Source organism: Falco naumanni, chromosome 16 (assembly GCF_017639655.2).
Source record: "Falco naumanni isolate bFalNau1 chromosome 16, bFalNau1.pat, whole genome shotgun sequence".
Lineage (NCBI taxonomy): Eukaryota > Metazoa > Chordata > Aves > Falconiformes > Falconidae > Falco > Falco naumanni.
The window spans coordinates 3,559,618-3,579,877 of record NC_054069.1 but is presented as its reverse complement, the minus strand read 5'-3'; the positions used below and the strand labels follow the sequence as shown (position 1 = coordinate 3,579,877).

Below are 20,260 nucleotides of genomic sequence, written 5' to 3'. Positions count from 1 at the left end.
TGAGGTTCAGAGGGGTTTTTTTAAAGTCTCTATTCAGCTTTTCTTCTACTTAGAGACCTCAAAAAATTAATCCAGTTTATTAGCTCTTAAGAAGAAGTGGGAATGTAGAGAGAACTGTTCCAAGTTTTTCAGAAAAGTGTAAAGATAGGAATCTTCTTTTGATTTCTTTGCACAAATTTAAACATGAGAACTAGCAAATGGCAAAGGTAGGGTTTTAAATCTTACTGGAAAGAGCTCATGATAGCGGGATTTGGTTTGCTTAGTTTTTTAACAGCAATGTAGGTGGATTTTCCTTTTTTCCAAGTAAGACTGCACTGTTGAACTTTCTCTCATTTCTAGAAGATTGCTTTCAGGACATGTGAAGACATGAAAGATTGCTATTCTATTATTAAATGTAAACAAAATCCCTTTTTATGATAAAAGTAGGGATGGAAGGGTGAAAGGAAAGAAGACTTTTTAAAACAATCTACAAATGGTGGGAATCTAAGAAAAGATTTTTGGGAAAAGAAACGATGTTTTGAGTTTGCACTCAGTGCAGACAGTATGTCACGTGCACTTTTGCTTGGGAGAAAATGTCTCGTAAAGTGTGTTAAGAGTCTGGTTTTGGTATAGAAAGCAGAGGAGGATAAAATCCTGGGAGGGGTGGTGTGGGGTCTGTACCTGTGAACCTTCTGAACTCTGTGGACAGAAATTGCAAGCCTTTCCAATAACCGTGGTCCTTAAAGACCACAGGGGATGTCTGAGACCTTTATGAGTTGATGCTGTACCTGTAGGCTGTGAAGGTCCGTTGACAGCGTTTGCAATCCTTGCTCACTTCCACAGGGATAAGCAAAGAATTTACAAGGTCTGCAACGCATTTAAAAGGGGTTGCTCTGTGTGTTGAGAATAAATCAACAAAAGTAAGAGCCTGCAAAAAGCCTGAAACAGGCTAATCCATCCAGCACCTTTTGTTGAGTCGTAAAGCAGGCTGAAAATAGCTTTTTTAATAAAAACCCTTTTAATGTTTTGGGGTGTGTTTGTGTGACATTACAACAGCAACTGCCCGCATACATATTGAGATACTACAGCGTAAAAGAATGGCCAATCTAGGCTTTTGTTGTGAAAAATGAAAGGAAAATAAAAAGCATGCAGTATTAATTACAACATGAGGTTCGCAGTATTTCAACACTTCAAACATCGTTTTTTTGGTGACATTTTGAATGGCAAGGAGAGAACAAGAGACTAGTTGTGAAAATGTTCAAGTTCTAAGGGAGGCCTTAAACTCTAGCCGTCTCGTGTGGGTTTTGTCGTTCATTTTCGTTGTCACAGGTGGATTGTTGAAACAAAAATGACAGGCACTAGAAAGCAGAAATGCCAGACTATGCAAGCAGGAGTGATATGTGAAAAAATCTTAGGACTGGATCTCCTGATAGACCCGTAAGCACAGACTGACTGTTGTGATCTTAGAAGCAAGCCACACTACCTCCTCTGTTCCCAGCTTTTCGTGGGATAATGCCAGCACCCTGCAAAGGAAGCCTCTTTCTCCTCCAGCTTCGGTGGATTTCTAAGGCTGTTCTCAAAGCAGGAAGCTCTTGTGGTCCAAGCATGGGTTTTCTCCATTTTTCTGCTCACATTTGCAGAGCCCGCGCTGGCAGTAAGCTGAGCCATGTGCCTTTGTTGCACAGGATGCACAGGGCTTTGCCCTGTTCCTGTTTTTTGTCCGAGGCAGACGTTGCTGTCTGTGCTGTGCTCATTTTGATTGATAGAATAAGGTCTCTGATGTAGGCATTTACGCGAATATATGTGCTGCTTGTATCTCCCAGCTCTGCCTTGCAGGAGATTCAAGCTGGGTGTCTTCTGTTTGAAGAACAGTATTTGCAAAACTCTGGAGGCAACCCCATCCAGCGTTCCATGGCTGGAACCGTGGTTGCAATAATAAGTGCTTCAAGGGCAACGGAGAGAATGCCAGGAAAAAATGGGATCCAAGGAGGAAGAACAGACAGGACTCCCCATCCTGGGTGGTTTGTGCGGAGAGGAGAGTGGAATGTGTTTTCACAGAAGCAAATGTCTTATTTAGGCTGCTAACGGCTGAAGTATGGTTTGCTGGTTCTGCCTGCCTGTGATAGTCCGGACTAAAACCCACAAATCGCTTGCAGTAGGACTTTTTCAGTCAAACATTCGAAAACTTTTTAGACGATTGGGTTTTGTCTCAATATATTAAGACAAATACAAGAGCAACTTGCTCTTCAATATATTTATAGTTTCATCTTGTGTGATTGAAGCTCAAACACCTGAACCGTTACTAAGTGCTACTACATTCCTCCTCTGAAAAACTAGTTCTTTAAACAGATGAATCTAAGGGACAGCTTCTAACACACACATGAATACTTGTGTGTGTTTTGTATACATATTAAAAAAAAAAAAGGGCAAAAAAACCAAACCAACCCGAGAGAAAATCTGGTCTCGTCATCGTTAATGGGATAGATCTGTGTGGAGCATCCAAGCTGGATCCTACCCAATACAAAATCTGTTTTTGGAATATGTGTTAACCTGCTTCTCCTTTCTTAATATAGAATTTTCTGCTTGCTGAAAGGAGATTTTGCTAAACTAAAGCAGTTATTGTGTCCCTTTACAGAACAGTACCTTACGGTAACCTTTCACGTTATGCCTGTTGCAGTCTCCTGCCCCTACTGATGCGTTCTCACCCACCTCTCCCACCCGAGGTCTAGTGTCCCTGTAGCTGCTGGGCGAGTCCAACCAGGAATGACAACCAAACCCATCCCATGGGTGGTGGAACACTTCAGCGGTGGCACGGCTAAACTGAAGGAGGTGTAAGATGAACGTGCACTGAACTGCAAGGGCGCACTCTGATTTCACAGTGCCCGAGCTACTTTGACTGCGAGTAGGGGACCCTCCGCACGTCCTGAAGCTTTGTCTGCTCACAGGGGCTCAGGGAAGTTACTCTGGTTGAAAATGCATTAAAATTTGGGTCACTGTCATGGCCTTTACCCCCAGCTTCTTGTCTGACACTGGGTACCACTTGCCTGAAGTAGACTGCAGCAAAATGCCTAGAGAAATGTAACTTCCACTGGCAGGTTTGCCGGTGAGAGTTAGGTACCTCACGTGCTTGCAAGTGTTTGAAAATCCCGGTTGTTGATACCTGTATTTACTTGTAAATCCGCCAAAACTTTTAAAAACCTGACCGTAGGCCTTTATCGATTGAATATTTTAGCCTGTCCTTCCAGATGTTCACAAATGTTGAAACCTCTGTCCGAAGCCTTTCTCGGATGAGGAGGGCTGGTTTACGTTAGTCAAAAAGAAAGCAACTAAACCCCTGGTTTCCACAATGCTAATCCATCACTTGATGTTCTGTGCTCAAGTGGTTGATCTTGGGTCATACGCTACATGCCTCCTGCTCGCAACAGCGGTAAATAAAAATGAAGTGACAATAGTAACGTGGATTAATAAAGAATGTCTGAAGCTGGCAAGCAGCCTGCAAAGTGCTGTTGGGCTGTGTTCAAAGCTGGGGCGATGCCAGAGCGCTGCCAAGGTGTAGCGTCGTTGAAATACTTGGGTCTGTTCCAGGCTTTTTGAAAGTAAACTAGCATCCGTGGGGAAGAGAGAGAAGGTATTGAATTGCATTGGAAGCCTTTAAGAACTTCATCATTAACATCTATTATGCTGTAGCTGTTATGATAATACCGAAGGATAAATTCATTCAGTAATTGGGATAATAATCATTAAAGGCAGGGATATGACTGACTGTTTTTGGGAGTTTTGCCGCAGAACTCCGATTTGGGTAGGGCAGCACTGACATCAGACAGGATTACCGCTGCGGTATGCTGTGTCCTTTGCCGGCTTTAAAAACATATTGCACCATACCCTCTGTTCATCATGGGATTTTTATGGAGCTCTGTGACCATTAATTCACACGAGCGCTTTAGACAGGTAACAATAGAAGTAGCAGTTTTGAGGTAAAGAGGATTTTTTTTGTGTCCCATTATCTTTGCTGCCTTTTATTCCGAAGCGGCCGGGCGGGCGGCAGGATGTTCTGCATTGGGATCGAGGAGACGCACCAGCAGCAAGACTTCCAAGCGTTATGCCATTTGCTTGCTTTGGCCATTTGCAGTATGTTTGTGCTCTTTGGGACTCTGGAATGGAAATGCCCGAGTTAGCCGTGGTCTCCTGTGCTGCACAGGAGGCTGTTAGGCGTTTGGGAGCAGCATCGCACTGACCTACAGCAGCAGCCGTGTGCCAGCAGGGCTCTGGAGGTTCGTTGCTCTGCTGATGGGACTCGTCCTTCGTTCCCAGCCGTGGAGGAGATTCTGTACTCTTGTGTGTAAAGCTATCCACTGCTAACGAGATGAAAAATGGCTGTAGTCCTTTGGTATTTAATTTCTCTGTTCATGGCACGCTCTGGGTTTTTTCTCTATTTAATAATCAGGTACTGCAAGGGAAACAGGGTCAGCATCATTCTTTCTTGTTCATGACTCTGGATGCTTGAGATGCAATAATAGGGTTCTAGCTGCACCTGGATTTTGCATAGAATGATTTATTTATTGAGCGAGACTGCAGAGATAGATACCGTCATGGAACTGTTTGTGCTAAAAGCACATTCCTTCAGCAGGTGCAAATGTAGGTGCATTTGAAGCTGTCAGGATACCGAAGACAGAGGCTTCCTGTGGTCCGCGTCAACAGCTTCAGCTCTAGGAGAGAAATGGTCTGGTGAATTTATTTGAGGGAAGGGAGTATCTGAAAATGATCACACATGGCAGCAGCCTCGCAGGTCGGCAGGCTTGCACTGGACCAAGCTGCCGTGCTATTATTTGTGGAAGGGAACAGCGAGGGATATACGGCAGCAGCTGCGTTCATGTGCTCTTCAGATGGTTTTCTGTGATGGAAACCCACCAGCTGAAGTGAATGCTCTAGGAAGGGATGATGAGCAAGAAGGAAAATTATTTCTCAGCATAAAATGCAGTATCACATGAATGTCCTGCCATAATTTATTTTTTTTTTAAAGCAACAGAAGCTTTTACAATTATATGGTAGTTTGTTAATGTTGTGTCCTTTGGGCATTTTGCCTTCAGCAAGCAAGCTCTGAATTAGAGAGATCAATCTTCTTGTATCCAAATTGCATTCTACTTAGCTCTGAAGCAAAAGTGAAAATCACTGTTGAAATCTAAGAGGACAGGATAGCGATTATGGTTTCTTTCTTTAAGTGATGCATTTTGGCAGGGCTTCTGATTGTCATGTGGTGCTTTGTAGACGAGGCTGGGCCCGGCCACAAATTGAAGAGGACAGTTGGCTTTACTCTGAAGAGACACTGAATCCTGCCCCATAACTAGGCAAGTGTAAATGCATTGCAGAGGAGCAGTCTGTCTGCAATTTTACTTGTTTTACAACTTCTCCAAGAGCTGGGCTTGGTTCACATCCAAAGTAAGAGGAGGATTGTGATGGATGTTCCTGTTTTTCTTAGCTGCCTTGATGTTTAGTCTTTATGGAGCAGTTTAGCATGCGTGCATTTTTAATGGCAATATTACAGGAAGGTTGGCTGCCCTTTGGGACAGATAGTCTGAAGCAGTTTCATCCAGTATCATCCTCTGCAGGCTGCAAAGTTACTTTGATCAACAAGTAATGTTAGACGTTAGGTGGCTACGCGAGCATCAGGAGAGGGACAGGATGCGCAGTTATGATGCCTCCAACCTGCACAACTTGCATGAAGATAAAGTTCAGAGGCCTTGGAAGAGCATCTGCATTTCTGAACAACAGATTCATGGGACGTAAGGTGTAGGACAAGCAGTTTAGTAAAGAATATTTTCAAGAAGGCACTCTCAAGGCACAGGAACCACATCAAAATACGTAGCATGTGTGTAAAGGTGCTTTAGCAGTAAGGCAGGGGTGGATCGTTTTCATTGTCTGTGACAAATGTTTACTGTCACTGAGCAAAGTGACCAAATAGGCAACCAGAACGTTTTCAAAAGTTCTGTCCTATCGGTTACACTGAGGGTACCATGTTTAGTTAAACTCTGATATTCTAAGGAAAACGGGTATTTGAGTTGTTCTGGTAATAAAACCACTGAAGTGTTAAAATGCCGTTGCCTTCCTCAATAACTAGAGGTGCTTTGCCCAGCTGGGTTCATAGCTGACTGTATGTTAAATGAAAAATAAGTTTTGTTTTAGAGGAATTGGAGGCAGAATTCTTAAGGGGGAACATGAATTGAGCTTGTTCCTTAAATCTTTGTATTCGTTCCTAGAGTTACAGAGCAGGTTTGTGCCCCAAGTTTGTTAAAAACTGTTGAGCAGGTGTTTCTTGTCACTAGGTGTTGTGTAACCGGTGACAAACTGACCCAGTTTGGCGAACGCCGAGGTCCCAACCGGTTGAGCAAGATTTACACTCAAAGTGTGAAACCACTCAGAATCAGTTCATCATGGACCTGCTGTGAATTCCTGAGCTCTCCACGTCCTTGGCAGGGGCTGGTAGCCTCCAAACTTCAAAAGCTGCGAATGTGCAGACAGGCTGTGGGATGGAGACATTAAGCATAATTGCAAACTGATATCGTTAGAGACTGTGGAGCAAGTTTGCAGTCAAGGGCTCGGGCTTTGACAGATAAGAACTGACTCTCTGTTTTTCTAATGATGCCTTTTTAAACTGGTCTGTGGTCTGAGAAGACTGTATTTCTTTCAAACGTAGTGGTTTACCTTTTTAAAAGACCCCATTAGGGATATTAGGTATTAAATATGGCCTATCTTAAATGTTTCATCTGCTGGGTCTTGGCACGGCTTTTCACTGTTTCTTCTTAAAACTGATGCGTGCAGCTGCCAAAAAAGCAGCGATTTTCCCATTTTGGCTACAGCTGCAGCTCCGTTAACGAAACTCCTCCAAAGCTGCTCCTGGTTCTTGTGCTTTCTAAATAAAGTTTCACCCTTCTAACCCCTTCCCCTGAGTTTTGGTCAGCTGCATCTTTAACATACCTGCTTGGTGCCTTTTTCCTTGACTTGTTTGTGTATTTTCTCTCTCTAACCCTACTCAAAGGAGTAGGAGCAGGCAGGGAGGTTCCCTCAGACATCCCTGGTGAATCTGGGGGGGATGGGAGGGGAATGGACCGCAGGAACAGCCAGGCTCTTATATACCCTTGGAGAAGAGCATCCTTCCCTGTGGCTCTCGAAGACGGAGTACGGGGTGGGGGTGGGGGGTGGACCACTGCCCCGGCGCAGCAGCGCGTTTCTTATCATCTTAGTGATACTTCCCAAACACCGTTAACATCTTTTGCTTTGTTCCAGGGTGTCATGATACATCTTGGGTTTGTAATGGAAGCAGCCTCAGATACAGCATGGGTTTAATTATTTCCATGCGTCTAAGTTTCTGTTATTTTGTAAATGATACAGTAGATGTCTGTTCTGTTGCATAGCAGCCGAACTGGGGTTATGGGTTGTTTCTTCAAAGCTTCTTGGGTTTGGACCTACAAAATCGTTTCTCCCTGGCCGTTAGTTTTAACAAAAACTTGCTTCTGTGCTTTGGTTGCATAAAAAACAATTATTTAAAGAAAAAATTCAGCCGTTCGCTTTCAGTGATGTGCCCAAGAAACCAGACTTAAGAAAATTGTGATCTATATCGGCCTAAGCTACTGTTGCTGTGGCTAACCTCAGGCAAGTAATTTTGGAAGTTTGTTTTGTTTTGCTTTACTAACCTCAGGCAAGTAATTTTCAAAGGCTTTTTTTGTTGGGTTTGTTTTAAAGGATAGTGGTGTTTGCTTACTTTGATGAGACATTGTTTCTTCTCTGTGGTTAAGTTGCTGAGCAGATTATAGCACGTTGGGGGCACAGGGTAAAGAGGGTGTTGTATTTAAATCAGTGCCATGTCCTTATAATAATTTGTAAATATATGTGCATTCACTCATTGCCTTGCTACCTGTAGGACGGCAGAATTTTAGTTCCTGTTCCTTAGCGGTTGGTCTATTAGTGGCTTTGAAGTATTTCTTTTGTGGCTGTAAGCTCATGTGGGGTTAGTTTAATTTTCTGAGGTGTAGAAAAGCAGCCCCCTATGCTGCGGCCGCCCTCCCCTTCACCCCGTGCGTCTCTGTGACCTGCTGCTCTTACGGTATAATTTGACTAAAGAGATGATTGATGCTGAATTGTTTAAATTACAACGTGTCGGGAGAGCAGGGGACTTTTTTCACATGTTAAATGTTGTAAATCCTGTTTCAAGTTCCTTAGGTGTCTGTCAGCCTGCTGTTCAGAAATACGCTTTCTTGTGGGAGGAAAAAATGGTTGTGACGATCTCAAATGCCGTGCACACCGTACGTTCGCGTGAGGTTTTTGTAGCTGAGCGCTTCTGGCAAAGCTGCTCTGCTGCGCGACGGAGGAGCCACGGGACAGTCGTGGCTTATTTCAGCTTGGCACCCAGCGAGCCGCCAGTACCTGGTGGGCGGCAGTTTCCAAAACTGATCAGCACAAGCAGGGATAATACTGCTGTCCTCCAGGCCGGGTCTTGGGGCAGCTTCTGTTCCCACGTGTGCTTTTAGTGTTCCTATCTGTAATTGCAATCAGGGAGCACAAGGAAGTCTAATTTTTAGGGGAGAAAAGCTACAGTGGTTTCCATTAAAATCTCTGTTTTTTCCCCGCTGATTGCAATTAATTGATAATAAACGGATAATTAATGCTGAAAGAGATTAATTTCTTCTGTGGAAGAAGGCTGTTAAGGATTCACCACAGAAGTACACTAAACTTTCTCCTCCGACTTCTGCCTTGTGTTCTGTCCGTACGTATGTTCCCTTCGTCTTGCGATAGCTGGGCTCTCCTGCATCCATTCCCTGTGATTCCAGGTGGAATGCTGAAATTTTAGCATTTCCATCATTTTCACCTTATTTAAAGCTCCCTCCATATAATAAAATAAATATATAATAATAAAATAATACATATATAAAAATAAAATAATAAAATCCCATATTTTATTTTTTTTTTACTGGTAAGTACATGCAGCTGCCTGACAGCAGGGCGGGTATGGCGCTGCCAGATGTTGATGCTCTGTCTTCTATAGACTGGTCGACTCCAGATGTGGACAGACATCTTCCTGGTGTAGCTACTACCGCGCTGAGCGCCCATCGCCGCCCAGCTCTGCCAGCTGGAAGGGTCCTGCCAGCAAGTGCTGTGTTTGCTGAGTAACATCTGTGCGTTCATCGGTGGGGTTGAGCTAATGCAAGTGTCTCCCAGCTTAAGGACAAGCCATAATGCCAGCGCTCCCTGCGCTGTGGTGGGCAGGAGTAAACTGGTGGTAGGTACTACCAGGAGCAGTGAGAGGTGGCCTCAAGGCAAGACCTGGAAATGTGCTAGCCCGAAAGCCTTACGCTGCTGAGCATGCACTTTCTTTCATTCAGATATAAAGTAGTTTTATGCTGCCTTAGTGCAAACTCCCTTTAAGTTCTAGAGATTGATAAATTCCCTAAAGTTTTAATAATACACCAGAAGTCATGAAATCATCCAGGACATTTTGGTAAACAAACTTCAGCTTAGATAAAGCCACCTACGGCACCAGCTAAAAACACTTCCTGGGTAAATACTAAGTGATGGATTTTATCAGCCTTGTTTTCTGTTTTGACTAAATTTCGAAGCCATTTTCCAGTGTGACTTGAAATAGAAAAAGGGCTGAAGGGTCACGCTGGAATAACATACAGAACCCCAGACCCAGACAGCTGTAAAAGTCACCCACATGGCAGAGTTAAACTCTACTGGTGGATGCTGGCGTTTTTCCAGCAATTTAATACATGGTGTTTTCTTACTACAGGGTCAAACTGAAGTGACTTTTGCCATATACTTTCACCTCATTTTCTGGTCTCGATCTCCATGTGGACTGGTAAGGTTCATGAAGGCATCCATGTGGTTTCTTTCAGGAAATAAGCATTTGAACCAGAAAAGAAAGGTCTATCCCTGGCTTAAAATAAATAAATCGTAGGTGCTATGGAGAAAACATACTCGGACCGTGGGACAGGAAAGCTGTGCACCCTGTCTGTCTTGAAGAGGCTTTGGTGGGCGAAAAGGACTCCTGTCTGCCCAGATGTAGACAGATTCAACGTGGTCTTTTTCTTACATAGTTGGGAGAGGAGATCTGTAAACCTTTATTATAAAATTTCAGCATATCTGTTTTGTCAATATTTGCGATACGATCCATTTACAACAGACGAACTTCTTTAGTGTTAGCTGGATGCCTCTGAGTAAGCCGTTGATCGTTCAGTATACAACGCGGGAAGAATTGCTTCTTGCCAGATCCCAGGCGAAACCAGTTAAATCCACATTAAAATACTCCTGTGTGGAACTGGCCTTGAGCTTACAGGAGCCCCTCTTAGAAATGTCTAAATTTTTTGTACTGGTTTGTTGAATGGTTTAAATGATGGAGCAAGGGTGGGTTTGGTTTTTTTTAACTGGGAATGAAAACGCAAAGGTTGTCTTGAAATACCCTCCTCTTAAATCTGCTTTTCCCAGTCCAACAGTAGCCAAGCAGCGCTGCAAGAAGAAATATCTTTTTGTCGTTTAGGGAACAAACCGTCCCTGAGCTGCAGCTGTCACGCTGTGTGTTGGGCTTGGGAAGAAAGGGAGCAGGGAGCGGTATCGCTGCTCGCTGCAAGTATCCCCAGACGAGCTGTGCTTCGGGGAGGACGTAAACTTCTCCTGGCTACAGCTACGTGTCATCCTCCTTAGGCCATTCGACCACTAGAGCTAAAAATACCGCCTGTGGAGCAGGGGGTTCTGAAGCCTTGTCCCTCTGAATCTTGTCTCACGCCATGTGAAGCCTGGGTAGCTTTTTGTGATCTCAGTGTAATGCTTTTACTAATGGGAGGTTCAAATCTCTGGCTCAGTGGAAATTCAATTATCAATTCAGTAATCTCTAATAGTTTGGTTTGGTTTTTTTTTTTTTAGCATGACGTTTCTTCTTGCTTTAATAATTGGTGGGGAAATAAAAAAAGCAGCTCTGTGCAGTGTGCTGAAATCTCATCAGTCTTTCATCATACAGTTAATCCTCCACGGCATGCAAGAGTAAGGGAGAACAGATCAAACTGTAGTAGAAGTAGGAACAAACCCAGGTTTTCCATTTTGTGGCTAATTGTCACGATGCTTTTCATTGTGAATGTTTCTGTAAAATTAAATCTAAAAAACACACTTTGATTTTGTTCAAGAGGGATTTTTATTTATTTTTTTTAGTCAGTGGTCAATTTTCCCTTTTAAACATCGTGAAGCTATTTTAAGGTATTCTTGAAATCTTCACTTGAGGCTTGATTTTCTTATTTTAATGAAATTTATCATACCCGGATTTGTAATTCAAGGTCTGAATCTGGGAAACCACTTGATTTATGTGCTTTACTTCACCTCTGTTCTTATGTCCTGTTGAAATTAATGGGGTTTAAGTACGTGCTTCTCTAAATAAGGACCATCAGTAATTAAAGAATAGAAAAGTAATTATTCAATTGGAAAATTAGAGGGTGATTGAAAATTTATTTGAGCAACAATTTATGGAAATCATTAAAAATGTGGGGAAGGCATTTTTGCCTTATGGATATTATGTGTCCTGAACACCAGTAATGTTTTAGCTTTGCTGTAAAACACAATTGACAACATGAGACCAACTTAACAGTCGCTTACTTGTTTCTACTGTTTCGTTAACTCTCTAAATTAAAAAAAAAGAACCCTTTCGAAAAACCCTTCTGGCGCTTCAGAATTCTCAGGAAATGGGAGCAAGGTGTACAATTTTTGTATTGATGTAGTGAAACATTGTGGTATGTGTGATATTGAACGAGACCACTGTTGTTTCTGCTGCTTTGGCCATGCAAGGCTGGAAAGCCAGCAGCGAGAGTTTAGGCTTGACTTTCTTGTGATTTGTACTGGATATCAGACGGGAAGCACTAAATGTTGTCCAGTTCCTTCCTAGATTGCTGCAGTGATTCCTTCCTGCAAAGTTAATCGCACCCCTTGTGGATATGGCTGTCATGTTTTGCTTAAAAATTCATCTCTCGGGCTGCAAATCCACAAAAACTTTGCTTAACGCAACTTCTACAACAACCTAAAGCATTTACGCTTTTTAAATTTAGGTATGGCCAAATTAAAACTGTAGGGTTTTAGGAAATACATTTTAGAGTGTGGGAACAACTTGCTCCTGGGTGGAAATCGGGATGATTGTTGCTGAAACGCAGTAACTTTCTCCTGGGTGGAAATTGGGATGATTGTTGCTGAAACTGTGTTCTGTACTAACACGCCATGTGCACAGTCATTGGGAACGTGGCTGAAGATCGGGCAGTCCCATCCCCACGGGTACCCCGCGATGCTTTTGCATCTCTCATTCCTGTGATCGCGTGGGACGTGTGTCATCAGAAGCGCGGAGGATGCTGTCCGCACGGGTCCGTCCTTTCCGCCGCGGATCCTGCACACCCTGTCACATGGACCAGGAGTTTGCTGACCCCGACTATTCCTGTCTTGTAAAGTCAACTCTTACTGTCTTCATTTGTGATAGAAAGAGACTGCAAATCCACAGTCCCATATTTAAAATTAAAATATCATGGAATTAATGGAGGATTTACAACAAATAGGTTTGTTACTCGCGTGGGTGGCGTATTGAAATGTCCTGTTAAGTGCAGTGGGCAGAAGCAGGTAAAAGATTTCTCAGTCTGTCGTTTCTTACGTTGGTGACTAAACCTCGTGCAGCTGAAGGTCATACCAGCAACTCGTCAAAGAGAGCAAGAACCCCATTAATTGCAAAAGATGGAGACATTGGAAGGGCTGTCATCTTTTTGAAGATAATTAGGCTCGCACTCCTGGTTTTGTTTTTCTTCTTTAGACGAAAAGTAAACTGACATAACTTACGGAAAATACAAAGCATTTATGTCCTGTGTAGATGCCCTCTTTGCAGGCTTGTGAAATACGGGTGATTTCTTGTGATGTGAAAGCAGAGTTTATGGGCACAGCGCACGGTCTGGAGTTGTCTTAAATAAATTTGACAGAAAATAGCTAGTACGCTGGGTTATAGATTTTACATTTACGATTGCCTTGCAGGCTTTGGATAGTAATAAAAAAGCGATGCTTATACATTTCTCAAAAAACAAACGAATATAGCAGAGTTGTGTCTGGGAAGTCGGAGCAGGCGATGGGTTTTTGTATCCCAGGTGAAGAGGGCATCAGGTGAGGTTCTGACAGCCACGTCCAGCCGAGCGGGGATCGCGCTTAGGGCTTTCCCCGGTGGTATGTCCCCTCTAACACCGTGCACTTCCCTGCTTTCCGTACCAGTCGCCAGGCATCCCTTTGGCACCGGTAACCCTTGGCCCTGCCTTCGAGGTGCCGCGTAACCTGGAGCAGTGCAGTCCCAGCCTCCGCCGTCCCCGAGCCCTTGCACCGCTGGCGTGGCCGGGCTGCCGGCATCTGCTGCTTTTGTGTTCTTCTCCTCCTTTCCCAAGGAGACGACTGCATGCGGAGTGTGAAGCAGAGTCTGTAACGCAGACAGAGATTTTTTTCCTTAAACGTGGCCATGCTGTTGATTTTAGGAAACAAAGGCTGAAAAAAAAAGCGCTTTGCACTGGAAATAGAAGGTGGGGAAGCTTTGCTGGGGGTCCACGGTCACTGGGTCAGTGTCCACATCTGTAAAACTGGAGTAGTCTCGTTTTAGAGGCTGCATGGGAGTGTTGAGAGGATTGATGGCTGTTCATAAAGCGCTTTGACCTGTAAACTGCTGCATTATTACAATTTTTATTGATCATAATAGGCCATGAAGAATTTAGAAGTAGTCCTTAGATATTAAAAGCTTCGCAAAGCCGATTATGCTGTGCTGCCTTTGTCCCTTCCCTGTCCCCTGAAGCAGTGTGTATCTTGTCAGTATTTTAATTGGGGAAATGATACGCACTCAGGAGTAAATCTTCAGCTAGTGTTATTCATCTTAGATTGTTTTTTTTAATTCAGCTGGAGATTTGCCTGGGGCGTCTGACAGAAGTTTTGCAAGCTTCTGCCTTCAGATCCCTGATTGTATATTTGTCTTATCTATGTAGAATCTAATTTCACACTATTTATACAACCATTGTGTAATTTACATTTGCGCAGACACCTTGTGCATGGAAATGCTACAAAATCCTTGCAAGGCAGGTGGAAGTTAAAAGCTTCGGATGGGTCTCAGAATGCTGGGCCACATCCAAGCCCACAGTTAAATAATTAAAACAGGAACACTAACGGCTGGTTTGGGCGTGAATGGCTCATGAAACATGAAAATACTACTAAGGTGTACTATCATACCTTCAGATGCTTGGAGAAGAAAGATGGCCAGATCTTCTGCACAAAGTTTCATTTTCTTCCATCTCACCCAAACTGGCGAGGAGCTTGTAACAGTGTGATTCTCCTCTCTGTTTACACAGGGGAGGAGCTGGATCGTGAAGCGGAGTTATGAAGATTTCAGAGTACTCGACAAACACCTTCACCTATGTATTTATGACCGGCGCTTCTCCCAGCTCTCAGAGCTCCCCCGCTCCGATGCCCTGAAGGACAGTCCGGAGGTAAATTCTCAGCCCTGCAAACATGTACCGCAGCGTCACCAGCGAGGGGCTGGAAGACGTTTTCAAGTCTGTGCAAAGTAGTTTTAACGCGACCTGGGTTACGTTTGGAAACTGATGACTACTCATAAGATCAGCATGTGTTTTCTACCCTTAATTTCAGTGATCTAAAGGGAGATGCCCTGCAAGTTCACACGGATTAATGTGCTGCTAAATGTGGAATGATTGCTCAGAGTTCCAAGAAAAAAAGCTGTCCTCGTTAGTACCTTAGCTAAGAGTTGTGTTGTGTCTTTGGAAACTTTTGCAATGATGTGGCTATTTCCTGACCGAATGTTAGCAACTTAACATTCCTAAGCAATCGTGCTGTTCTAGGCTGCAGCACTGCAAGAGTAATATCATTTGCAACATTAGACTTAGATTTATTAATTGAAAATCACCGAAGCTGGTTTGTAAGAGCATTGGCATTAGTGCATTATTTAAATGGTCTTTAAAAAGCTTAAAGAGTGGGCTTTTTTTTCCCTAAATGAGTAAGAAATGCTTTTCTTGACTTGCTGTCTTCACCTGGAATATGGGAAGGTGGAATTCCTTCAGCCTCTTGTCCAAAAGAATCTTCTGGAACGTAGCAGGTGCATCTTGACTGCATCGTTTCAGGAGGTGTGCAGAGGGAGGCAACATAATATTGGAGCCAGTAGAGCATAACAAAACCGTTTGGCCTCAGTCTGCGGGAGGATTGTGTGTCGCTGGGATGGACGGTGCCCGTTGCTTCATTTCGCAGGTCACTTATCTCTGGGACCTGTAGTTGTATGTTTGCCCCCTACCATCAAGCACAAGGAGGGAAAAATCTTGACGTGCTGTGTCAGAAAGCTGATGCTGCCTGCCGACGAGGTGTGTAGCTGAAATGGGCGACGAGGAAATTGAGGCCGTTCCAAGCAGCCAAAGAAGAATCCATCCAGGGACTATAAATCAGAATCTGTGCCCTTCGGGTGCTGAGCAGGCGAGGATCGATTGCTTTTGAGCAACGCACAACGGTTGAAATCAGTACCCCACCGAAGTCTACAGGGCTTTTGCCATCAACTATAGGAAGCTGATCACGTGGCCCCATTGTTCATCAGAGAGTCTGATTTATTAGTTGCTTTGGTTTGATGCAGGCTATTTCTGAAGAGAATTTAAAGTTTCTGGTCTCTTAAATTCAGCAGATGCAGCAAAATGAATTCCTGCTTTAGATTATATTTTAGGCATTCCTCTCCTTTACATCTTTATTTGTACAGCTTATTTAATATGTACTTTATAGCTTGAGCCTGAAAATCTGCATTATATCTGTAAGCACAGAAGATGTAAAGACGTTGACTGCTCTGTGAAATGTAATTCTGCAGCTGTCTGGTGTCTCATACTATATTTTTTTATTTTGAACTGACCACATTTGAACAGATGTTTGAAGAGAACAATGTTTTAAACAGTCCTGCGAACTCTGGCCTACAATACTGCTTTGTGACTGTGGCTGCGAAGCTTTGGGAAGACCTCGCTAGCTTCTCTTCAATAAAACCAAGTTATTGCTAAGTGTATTTTCAAAACCCTTTTCTACTGTTTGAAATATTACTCTTTCACTAAGGGGTCGGTCTGAGTGGCCGCGTTCTTAAGGGTTTGCAAGCGGGTGGAAATGACAGCCAGCGTTTTGTTTCACTAAACAGTTCTCAGATGTGTTTGATGGCCGTAACAGAAATGATTTGTTTGTATGTGAAATCTGCGATGAGAGGAAGGCTGTAGATTTAAGGTGTCTTGACAAGGGAAATAATGAAAATCTACATATCTTATAAAAATAACGTTATTACTTGCACAAGGAGCTGCTTCTTCACACTTCTTTTGTGTGCGTATAATCGTTTTAACACTGTAGTTTGCTGCCCTTCTGCAAATGACAGATTTCCTTGCAAAAGGGAGTGTATTTCTATAACACGTACCTATAGCAACGGGTAATTTATGGTCTCTCCATGTCTGCAGAAGTCTCTCCAACCACGGTGTACTAAAAGAAAAACTGAATGTCTGTTTCTTTCTTTTCCAGCTTGTCACCCAGATGCTGATGGCTTACCTGTCACGTCTCTCAGCCATCGCAGGCAACAAGATAAACTGTGGGCCAGCTCTCACGTGGATGGAGGTACGGCATGAGGCTGAGACTGTGACGTGTTTCCTGACCTTGGCAGCAGAGCAAGCCACGAATGTGCTCTCTTGCCTTTCCAGAAAGCGGCATAATCCTTCCAGACCTATTGGTGTCACTGACATGCTATCCTGAAAGCTGCATTCCCCCGTTACCAGCGTACAGGTGTCACAAATGGTACAGAACAAACAGAATCAGGTCCAATGTTAAGAACACAGGAGCTTTTTTCCCCCCTCTCTCGCTTGGATTTTGTCACCCAAAGGCCTATCTTCCTCCTGGTGCTCACAAATAAGAGGAGGTGGCAGCAGTTCTAGTGAAGGAGTGGCTGGGTCCGTGGGCCGCCTGGGAGGGTCCGGTGCGTGGCTGAAGCCTGAGGGATGGGTTGCGGGAAGGACACGCGTTCTTACGCTCCTTTTTGGCAAGGCAATACCACAAGTGTGGCGAGTTTCTAAAAATATTTGAGCTGTCTCAGTTACGGTGTTTGCCTGCCTGCTTTTTTTTTTCCCTCCTTTTTTTTTTTTCTTCCTTTTTTTTCCCTATTTTCCCCTTGGTTTCCCCCTGGTTTCCCCCGGTTTCTCTTTTTTCCCCCTTTTCCCCCCCTTTCCCCCCCCTTTTTCCCCCTTTTCCCCCCCCCTTTTTCCCCCTTTTCCCCCCCCCTTTTTCCCCCTTTTCCCCCCCCTTTTTCCCCCCCTTCCCCCCCCTTTTTCCCCCCCTTTCCACCCCCTTTTTCCCCCCCGTTCCCCCCCTTTCCCCCCCTTTCCCCCTTTTCCCCTTTTTCCCCCCTTTCCCCCCTTCTCCCCTTTTTCCCCCCTTTCCCCCCTTTTCCCCTTTTTTCCCCCCTTCCCCCCCTTTCCCCCCCGTTTCCCCCCTTTTTCCCCCCTTTTCCCCCTTTTTCCCCCCTTTTTCCCCCTTTTTTCCCCTTCCCCCCCCCCTTTTTCTCCCCCTTTTTCCCCCCTTTTCCCCCTCCCCCCCCCCCCCTTTTTCTCCCCCTTTCCCCCCCCTTTTTTTTTTTCCTTTTTTCTTTCCCTTCTTTTTTTCTTTCTTCTTTTTTTTTTCCCCCTTGTGGTAGCCACAGAAACAGTAAATATTCTCTGTCCCTGTTTGCCATCGCTGTTGGCTAGACAGCTCGACAGAGCCTGCGTTGTGCTTGTGGTGGCGGGGTTTGTGTATTGTGAACGTTGGGAATTGCAGCTGCAGCTTTGGTTTCTCTGCTAATGGTCTTCTGCCATCTTCAACAATTGATGTTGTTGGGCAGCGAGTGCAGGGAGGAATGGGGCTACGTGATGGAGGCCACCTGTCCGTGGCAGCAGGGCTCTTGATTAGTCTGGGTAGAGATATGTGTGGCTTTCCATTGCCTGATGATACTGCTGCACACCAGGAATAGAAACAGCTATTATTAGACTGTTGCAATTCATTCTTAAATGCTTGTGATAAGGATGGAGTGCATTTCCCTGCGATTTTCCCCACTGATACCCTCCTCACCCCGAACTCCTTTGGGATGAGAAAAATCTTGGAAACCTTCTCAGCATGAAGGGAGGAAGGAAGCTCTAGAGAAAAATTCAGCTGTAGAATTTACAGCAATAAAGTGGACCTAGAGATTACAGCAAACCTACTGCAAGTGCAATACAGAGGAACCTTTCCCATTAACTGAGAATCCTGGAAAAATTTACACGAGCACAAAAATCCAGGAATTTTGACAGCAGGCTGATGATTGCAGCAAGGGGTGGGAGCCATGTTTTCTTCAGAAGAGAAATAAAAGGGTGGGAGGAAATCAAAAGTATCACTTGGTTTTGGTTTAACAGCATTTCCTCCTTGCCTCAGTGACTCTTCTTGAGTGTTAATTCCACCTCGTAGAGAATTTTTGTAGTCACTTTTGTATTACCATTTAAAGTACTTCAGGAAGCACGATACAACTGGGTGTTAAAGGGAGGCGTAAACATTCACTGTCATGCTACTGCTTGTACGCAAAGACGCACAAATACAGCATTTTCCTCATTAGTCAGACGGGGACACGCGACCTTCTGAAACACTTTTTAGGAATTGTTCTTCGTTTCTGTGTGCGCTGCGCCCTGCTCTCGGTGCCGCTCTCCTCGGGGCCCCCAAGCCGTCCTGTCTCCCTGAATCAGCTTGAAGCCTCTGCCACGTCCGAGCAGCAGTAACGTGCCTCCTCGCTTGTCCTCAGCTGCCTCACGCTCTCCTGTGCTTTATTTCAGATTGATAACAAGGGGAATCACCTGCTAGTCCACGAGGAATCCTCCATTAACGTTCCTGCTATTGCTGCTGCCCACGTTATTAAGAGATATATTGCTCAAGCAGCAGATGAACTGTCCTTTGAGGTAAATAATTAAGGGAGCTTATGACCCTTGTTGTCACAGAAGAGTGTAATGCGGGTGTCTGTGCGGGTGTGCGCATCAGGAATACATTCAGACACTTGCAGAATGTTTTGTGGGGTGAAGCTTAGAAGATTCAATTAAATACTCAGTTTGCAGTGGGTTGGGTACAGGGAGGAGTTCGGTCATCTTTTAAATACAGCTTTACTTGGCATTGGTATTTTCTGATTAAACAGGCAGCCAAGTGCTCTAGCCTGGTCTGTGAGGCACAGCAGACCCTGTGTAATCCGTACTGTGCGGTGTATTTAACGTATGTTGTAGCTGTTCCGGAAGGCTGTCCACGTAAGTGTGTATGTGGGCACACACCAGTTTAATTATGCATTGGCCAGTTTGCACGACCTGTGTTCCTGTTCGCAAGTCCGTGTCTAAAGCCATTTTTAAGAGCTGCTGCCCCCATGAAAAGTAAAGAACCAGACTGCTGAAGAACTTACTTGAAGGGCAGGTGATAATCTAAAACTGTTTGGAAAATCTTACGTGATACAGAGCAGGAGGAGCTGTAGAGCAAATATCTGGAAGGTCAGACCCTGGAAGCCTTTGGCTCTGGTCTGTTCGACCCAGAAAGCGGCGTTTTATGCTGCGATTGTTTATGTGCTGTGGTACTATCAATGGAGTATTCACGGTGTTACACAGAAACGTGTAAAGGCAAACGGTTAGTGCCCAAAGGAGATTTTGGGATCACGCTCTTAGCATGCAGCACAGAAGGTGAAAATAATCGTGATAGTCTAGTGCTGCCACGGGTTTCTTCATATTCAAAATCAAGGCAGTTATTAGCGTGCATCGAGGAACTGCACTAACCAGAAAGACACGTGGGTATGTCACCTTCCAAGTGGAAATGCCTGCAGTGCAGGAGCCGGGCTGTTTGTCAGTGTCTCGGTATTAATAAAAGCACTAAGGTCGCCCTCCCTGCTTGTAAATCTTACAGGTCTGTGCCAGCAGGCTAACTTGGCCTTGCAACTGCCACGCAGTCCAACAGGTTGTTGTGAGCCATAGTACACCGGCGGGGAAACCGAGGCACGTGTGGCTTTCCAAGTTTGCGCAGTGAGAAGCCTTGGCAGAACAGGAGTGGAATACGATCGGTTGTTTTACAGTGCCACGTTCTGTTCCCTAACCCAAACTATCTCTTTATGTTTCGGCTATTGTTAGTTTCTAATAGGCAACTGCAAAAGCAGCTGGCTGGTGTTTGCTCCCCAATACTGAGGAAAATGCCCAGCTCCTCGTGGTGACAGCAG

At 44.4% G+C, this 20,260-nt stretch overlaps 1 protein-coding gene across 6 annotated transcripts in view; it reads left to right on the top strand.

Annotated features, from left to right (window-relative positions):
- Positions 1–20,260, top strand: part of ARHGAP32 (Rho GTPase activating protein 32) — a 257,980-nt gene that overhangs the window by 161,510 nt on the left and 76,210 nt on the right. For all 6 annotated transcript variants that reach the window (XM_040616048.1, XM_040616044.1, XM_040616047.1 and 3 more), the window contains 3 exons: positions 14,358–14,495; positions 16,549–16,641; positions 18,855–18,977. In XM_040616048.1, coding sequence (XP_040471982.1) covers positions 14,358–14,495; positions 16,549–16,641; positions 18,855–18,977 — 354 coding nt within the window. The remainder of the gene's footprint in view (positions 1–14,357; positions 14,496–16,548; positions 16,642–18,854; positions 18,978–20,260) is intronic.